Raw genomic sequence first — 7,440 nt, 5'->3', positions numbered from 1 at the left:
CAATTGTAACGCTCGTGTTAGTGCTATTAATTCTGCCTTTTGTGCTGATGTTCCTTTCGCCAGTGGCCGAGCTTCTATCACCTTGTCTATTGTTGTTACTGCATATCCTGCATAGCGGATCCCTTCTTTCACATAACTACTGCCGTCGGTATAATATTGAACATCGGGGTTCTGGATGGGAAAATCACGAAGATCTGGTCTACTTGAGAATACTTCATCCATTACTTCCAAACAATCATGTTGACTTTCAGTAGGTTGTGGCAAAAGGGTAGCTGGATTTAAGGTGTTTACAGTCTCTAAATGCACTCTTGGGTTTTCACACAACATTGCTTGATACTTGGTCATACGGCTGTTACTAAACCAATGATTTCCTTTGTAATCCAACAACGTCTGTACTGCATGTGGGACTCGTACATAAAGTTCTTGACCCAGAGTGAGTTTATCGGCTTCAGCTACTAGCAGGGCGGCTGCAGCTACGGCTCTTAGACAAGGTGGAAGTCCGCTGGCCACTGCATCCAGTTGCTTAGACATGTAGGCAACAGGTCTTTGCCATGATCCCAAGTACTGTGTCAATACTCCCACAGCCATTCTTCTTTGCTCGTGTACATATAAGTAGAATGGTCGTGTGTGATCAGGTAGACCTAATGCTGGGGCACTCATCAAAGCCTTCTTCACATCTTCAAATGCCGTTTGCTGTTCTTGGGTCCATAAGAAGGGATCGTGCTCTGTACCTTTGATGGCTGCGTACAGAGGTTTTGCTAGTATCGCATAGCTGGGAATCCATATCCTACAGAAGCCTGCTGCCCCCAAGAATTCTCGCACTTGTCTTCTATTCTTGGGTATTGGTATTTGGCAGACAGCTTCTTTTCTCTCTGGCCCCATAATCCTTTGACCTTCAGAGATATGGAATCCCAGATACTTGACAGTTGGCAAACACAACTGAGCCTTCTTTCTAGACACCTTGTATCCTGCCTTCCAGAGAATATGTAGTAGATCGTGCGTTGCTTGCTGACATTTTTCTTTTGTAACTGCTGCTATCAACAAGTCATCTACATATTGTAACAATACCCATTCTCCTGGGATAGACTCGAAATCCAATAAATCTTGACTTAGGGCTGAACCAAATAGGGTAGGTGAATTTTTAAACCCTTGGGGCAGTCTTGTCCAAGTCATCTGGCGTTTTGAGCCCGTTACAGCGTTCTCCCATTGGAAAGCGAAAATACATTGACTTTCTGCGGCAATTCGGAGGCAAAAGAAGGCATCTTTGAGATCTAAGACTGTGAAGTAAGTAGCCCCGCCCGGAATTAAAGCAAGCAGGTTATATGGATTGGGTACGACTGGATGTATACTAACAACCGCATCATTGACTGCTCTTAAGTCCTGCACAGGTCGATACTCATCTGTACCGGGCTTTTGAACAGGCAGCAATGGGGTGTTCCAGGGGGAAGTACAGAATTTTAGGATACCATACCGTATGAACTTATCCAGATAGGATTGGATGTTCTTTTTAGCCTTCTGCGGGATGTGGTATTGTCTTAGGCTCACTGGATAAACCCCAAGTTTCAGTTCAATTTTTATAGGTGGAATATTGCGGGCCAGTCCTGGTGGGTTGTTCTCTGCCCAAACTCCTGGTATGTTAAACAATGTCTCATCACTCCTAGGGTTTTGGCTAGTCAACACTGTATAAAGTCGCCACTCTTCTTCCTTTGGTACGGATAAAGTCATAATACCTGAAGGTCCATTAAACTTTAAGGATGTTGTTCCATTTGGTAGGAACGTAATCTGCGCTTGTAATTTTGATAGCATATCACGTCCCAGCAATTGGACTGGACATTCAGGCATATAAAGGAATTGGTGTTTTACTACGTGGCCTCCCAATGTACAGAGTCGACTTTTAAGAACCGGTCTTTCAGCACTTCTTCCAGTTGCTCCTATCACAGTAATAGTCCTTCCAGATGGAGGAGCAACTAGATTAGTCACCACTGAATGTTCAGCACCAGTGTCGATCATGAACGCACTCCTTTTTCCCCCTATTGATACATCGACCATAGGCTCCGCTCGACCAAGGGGGATGGAGCCCGGTCGGTATCAATAGTCCTCCATGACCGTGTCAGCCAATCCTACGAAGTCCCTACCTTCTCTATCGCGGGACCTTTGCGCTGCTGGAATATACCTGTCTTCCCTAACACTTCCTCTGTTCCCATTACTCCCTCTATACCCATTACTCCCTCTATACCCATTACTCCCTCCGGGGCCTCCTCTACCTCTCGCTCTGCCTCTAAAGTTTCCGTAACCTGACCTAGGTCTGTCTCTCTCAGACTGTTCTCTTCGCGGACACTCATTTCTCCAATGCCCTTCTTCCCTGCAGTAAGCGCACTGATTTCTACTTAGAGGTTCCTCATTCCACTTACTATCGCCTCTATCTGGGCCCCGTCTATCTACGCCTGCGATTGCTACCGCTAGCATATCAGCCTTTTTACGCATCTTGCGCTCTTCCTCTTTCTTACTTTCTGTATCCCTGTTCATATAGACCTTATTTGCTACCTCCATTAGTTGGGTGATGGACATACCTGCAAACCCTTCTAACTTTTGTAGCTTGCGCTTAATATCTCCGTATGCTTGGCTGACAAAGGCGGAGTTAACCATTCGGGAATTGTCTGCGTCTTCCGGATTAAAGGGGGTATACAAGCGGTATGCCTCCAATAATCGGTCATAAAAGACACTGGGCGCTTCATCGCTTTTCTGAATCACCTCAACTGTCTTCGACATGTTAATGGCTTTCTTTCCTCCTGCTTTCATGCCAGCAATTATAGCGTCTCTATAGGCTCTGAGTTGAACCATATCAGCACCATTTACGTTCCAATCGGGATCAGTGTTGGGATAATGTGTTGCGGCCCATGCTGCTGGATTAGCTTGGTTCAAAGCACGGGCTCTATCCTCTAGTGCTTTAATGGCTGCTTGATTTATTCTTGTCCTTTCCTCATTGTTAAATAAAGTCATTAATAACTGCTGGCAATCAGCCCATGTCGGATTATGCGTCTGTACTATTGAGGTGAACAGATCAGTCATGGCTTGTGGTTTCTCAGTATACGAGGAATTATGGGTCTTCCAGTTTAAAAGGTCGGTAGTGGTAAATGGGACATATACGAAGACTGGGTCAGCGTGTGCCATTTGACCTGCGGCATCGATATAAGCTGACCCGGGATTTAGGCGAAGAGGCATCTGATAGTGCTTTAATTGTTGGGCACCAGTCAACTGTCGGGTTTGGATGGGGCTACGTAGAGAGGCGTCAGTCATGGGTTCCGGTCGGGGAGAGATAGGGTATGGGGATGTGGGAGGTTGGTTTTGGGAAAAGGTTGTAAATAAAACACTTCGAGCCGAGCTAGATGAAGCTTGACCGGAAGTCTGAAGTGGCGCCAAATCAGGATATTCGTTTCTAATGGGGGTGGGTTCTGGTTCCGGAAGGGGAGATTTAGTACGAGGGGGGGTGGATCCTGTACTGGAGGAGGAAGCGGAAGTGGATGGGGGTAATGAGGGGAGGGCTGCAGGACTTCCTGCGTTTGCGTCACTTCCTCTTAACGGAAAGTAAGGGGGCGGCAAAGGGATCTCGGACTCAGGGGGCGTGTCCAAAATGGGCCTAACACCAGTCCTAGTGGACGAACAAGTCCTAGCTACCATGAGGCGACACTGCTCCTCGTGGCATGTCTGGAGCCATTTTGGCGAGTCATTTACGGCCTGTCTCCAACAGTCAATATAAGGAAACTGGCCGTAAAGTTCAGGCCTACCCGATACAGCCACGTGTAAGCGCTGTACCAGAGTTAGATCCAAACTGCCACGTGGCGGCCATGCCGCAACCAAAGTAGGCCACTCCCTAGTGCACAAAGTAACTAAACGCACAGAAGACATCTTAACCCCAAAATCACAAGTTTTGAATCCCTTTTTAAAATTCTTCACCATACAACCTAAGGGATCCGGAATCGTTGACTGCGACGCACCCATACTTAACAATGGAACGTCGTTGACAACGAATACTATGCACGCGTACTATTCAACAGTCACACCCGTTTCCTCTGGCAACAGCACCACGTGGTACGGTTACCAAGTGAAACGTACACAATAACAATAAACACTCAGGGAATTCCCGTACACACACAGCTGCTACACCAGTCACTATATAATCAATATTATGCCCTTTGGCGTAACTATACAGTCACCCACGCTATAATTCTCTATATACGAATTACCCGTCTATAACACACCCCAGTAACATCGTCTTTTACAAATAGCGGTTACAGTACGGTTAGCATAGGTCAAAGCACAAGTTAAGGTCACAATACAATTATTAGTGGTTATGGTGTTAAACATGCAATGGACAACAATGATTAGTACTTATATACAGTGTCAGTAAATATACAGGGTTATGGTACCGTGCACTATAATACAGCAACACACTATTAACACTCTCGCTAGACGGCTGAGCTCGCGCTATCTAACAAGATATACACTTTACTAACAATCTTTAACACATTTACAATTCCCAACTAAACTATTGGCCAGTACCTTGAATGGACTACCTAAAAACAATCTACATACGTTTTGGTTAGCCACACTGCCCAATCACCACATATATAGCGAGCTAGAGAACCGAATTTACACAGACGCCTCTTAGTCGCACTATACAACGAGCTAGAGGACCGAATTTACACAGACGCCTCTTAGTCGTACTATCAAAAGTCTAGTGGGTTCCAAATTTACACGCCTTCCCACTTAGCCCAGATAGGATGAGAACTAGCGAACCGAATTTACACAGACGCCGCTTAGTCTCCCGGTCCCTCCGACCTAGCGAACAAAATGTACACCCTAGAACGCTAGTCTAGACAAGACACCGGTGTCCGGCTAGGGCTATTTTACACCAGAGCGCCCCGCCTGACTAACAGAATCAAACGGTCTGACTAAAGAGCGTTCGATCGAGCGGTGCGCCTTCGCTCCTTCCCTCCGACAGAGGGGGCAGATACACAGATTCAAAACCCCTTTGGGCCTACCGCACAATCGGTATACCCCTAGTGGGTCCTGCCGTCTAAAACAGCAGTTGTCTTACCTCCTCGTTCCTGAACCTGAGTTCACACTCATCGACGGGGACACCCCAGCACTTCTCACGTAGAGGCCGATGATCTCCTGGACAACAGACCAGTGGCGCCGAGACGAAGGGAGGTCCACGCAGAAGTTCAGGGGTGCAGCCGTAGAGAACGTGGGCAAAGATAGACCGTCTCACGCCTCTGCCTCTCAGCTACCGTTGAACGATGAGTTTCCCGGCCAATGCACCAAATGATACCGGAGAAACTGACGGAAGCCAAGCACAGAGAGATGGACACAGGTTTCTTCAGGAAGGAAGAGATTCTTTATTGGATCACCGATCGGGACTCAGAGGGACTAGCGTCACCAAAATACCACAAGTTCTGAGCCCCGGACAATAGTGCAGGCTCCTTATATAGGCATATAACTCCTCCCATATTAAGCTCCACCCGCACATTCTCTTAACCAATCAACACAAATAAGAATTAACTTCCTGTTTGACCGCATGGCCTGTCCAGCACAATGGAGGAGGGGGAATACTATATCCTGTATTCTTGCACATGCTCCGTACACTACTGATCGTATCTTGCCTCGTGCAACCAACTGATCGATACGTCAGCATATGCACGTACACATGCCACGTGGTAATCTCGGCCTACTAAATTTATTTTTACCGAGATTCCACCACAAAGTAATACTTCCGGATATTATTTTTAAACCTTTGCCCCTCTAATTTAACCCCTTAAGGACACATGATATGTGTGACATGTCATGATTCCTTTTTATTCCAGAAGTTTGGTCCTTAAGGGGTTAAGACTATGTCCTCTTGTTGTGAAAGTTTTTCTTCTTTTAAATATGGTCTCCTCCTTTACTGTGATGATTCCCTTTATGTATTTAAATGTTTCTATCATATCCCCCCTGTCTCGTCTTTCCTCCAAGCTATACATGTTAAAGGACCACTATAGTGCCAGGAAAACATACTCGTTTTCCTGGCACTATAGTGCCCTGAGGGTGCCCCCACCCTCAGGGTCCCCCTCCCGCCAGGCTCTAGTGTGAGGAAGGGGTTAAACTTACCTCTTTTTCCAGCGCCAGGCGGGGAGCTCTCCTCCTCCTCTCCGCCTCCGATCCTACCTTTCGGCTGAATGCGCATGCGCGGCAAGAGCTGCGCACGCATTCAGCCGGTCGCATAGGAAAGCATTTACAATGCTTTCCTATAGACGCTTGCGTGCTCTCACTGTGATTTTCCCCTAAATTTAGCTATGCCATTGTTTTAATTTCAAAACATTGTTACAAAATAAAATCTGAACTACAAAATTAAGGTTAATGGGGTTATTCGCGAAAATCCAAATTTTAGCAAGTAAGTAAAAAATACCCAGGCTGTAACAAAACCTGAGATGGGGTTTTCTTTCAAATTATCTATTTCAGCCTACATTTTGCCAGTTGCATTTCAGTAGCTAAAATTTTTAATTTATTGAATAACTCTGCAAAATAGCCTGTGACTGTAGTTAAATTGGATGTATTTATTATTCTTTTTTTTTCCAATTTAGCTGTTTTGTCCTAACATTTACAATTTCAAGTTCAGTAAATAAAAATAACCCTTCTAGTAAAACATAGCTGTGAGTTCACATGCTTAGATGAGTGTTAATGCTCTCAAACTAACACATAACCATGACAAAATACTCATAACAAAGTTAATTCATGTTTTTAATACTGCTCCTAAATCAGTCATTACAATATTGCTTTCAAACAGTGCCAGTGCCACACTGCCGTAAACTGAGGTTTGGTCCGGACGCGCTGTCGCACCGACCGTAAACTGCTCCCTAGTTTCATTGGGCTTGCTCCCTGCACTGTCGCGAAGCGCTGGTGGCTCTGTGTGTTGGGTACTTGCTGTTTCTAGAGTGGAAGACATGGATTCAGGAGCCATGGGCAGCGGGGAGCCAGGGGCTGAGCAGATACCCGGCATGGTAAGGAATGGCTCCATAAGGGTTAATGTCATCTGATTTATTAAGATGTATAATTGCTGACCTGCAGGTACTACAAAGTGCAACTCACAGAGATTGGGCATTTACAGGGGTGTTCATACTTCGCTACTATTGGGGGAGTGCCATTGGGCAGAGTTTTTCAAAACATGTCAATAACACATTACTGTTGTGCACACCTAAAATCATGTCTCAAATATCCTTTAGATTTTGCAGTTGTATTCTGTCTCACATATCATTTTCTATTTTGCAGTTTTATTATATCTCAAATATCCTTTTATTTTTTTGCATTTTTATTATGTCTCGCATATCCTTTTCTATTTTGCAGTTTTATTATGTCTCGCATATCCTTTTCTATTTTGCAGTTTTATTATGTCTCGCATATCCT

General features: G+C 45.3%; 1 protein-coding gene across 3 annotated transcripts in view; it reads left to right on the top strand.

The window, feature by feature from the left end:
- Positions 1 to 6,916: 6,916 nt before the first annotated feature.
- The window catches only part of UBR1 (ubiquitin protein ligase E3 component n-recognin 1), a 121,651-nt gene continuing 121,127 nt past the window's right edge, over positions 6,917 to 7,440 (top strand). For all 3 annotated transcript variants that reach the window (XM_063439630.1, XM_063439629.1, XM_063439628.1), the window contains exon 1: positions 6,917 to 7,037. In XM_063439630.1, coding sequence (XP_063295700.1) covers positions 6,981 to 7,037 — 57 coding nt within the window. In that variant the 5' untranslated portion in view covers positions 6,917 to 6,980. The remainder of the gene's footprint in view (positions 7,038 to 7,440) is intronic.

The sequence above is a fragment of the Pelobates fuscus genome, chromosome 13 (genome assembly GCF_036172605.1).
Source record: "Pelobates fuscus isolate aPelFus1 chromosome 13, aPelFus1.pri, whole genome shotgun sequence".
In the NCBI taxonomy this organism is placed as follows: Eukaryota; Metazoa; Chordata; class Amphibia; order Anura; family Pelobatidae; genus Pelobates; species Pelobates fuscus.
The sequence above is the reverse complement of the archived record's forward strand: the minus strand, read 5'-3'. Positions and strand labels throughout refer to the sequence as shown.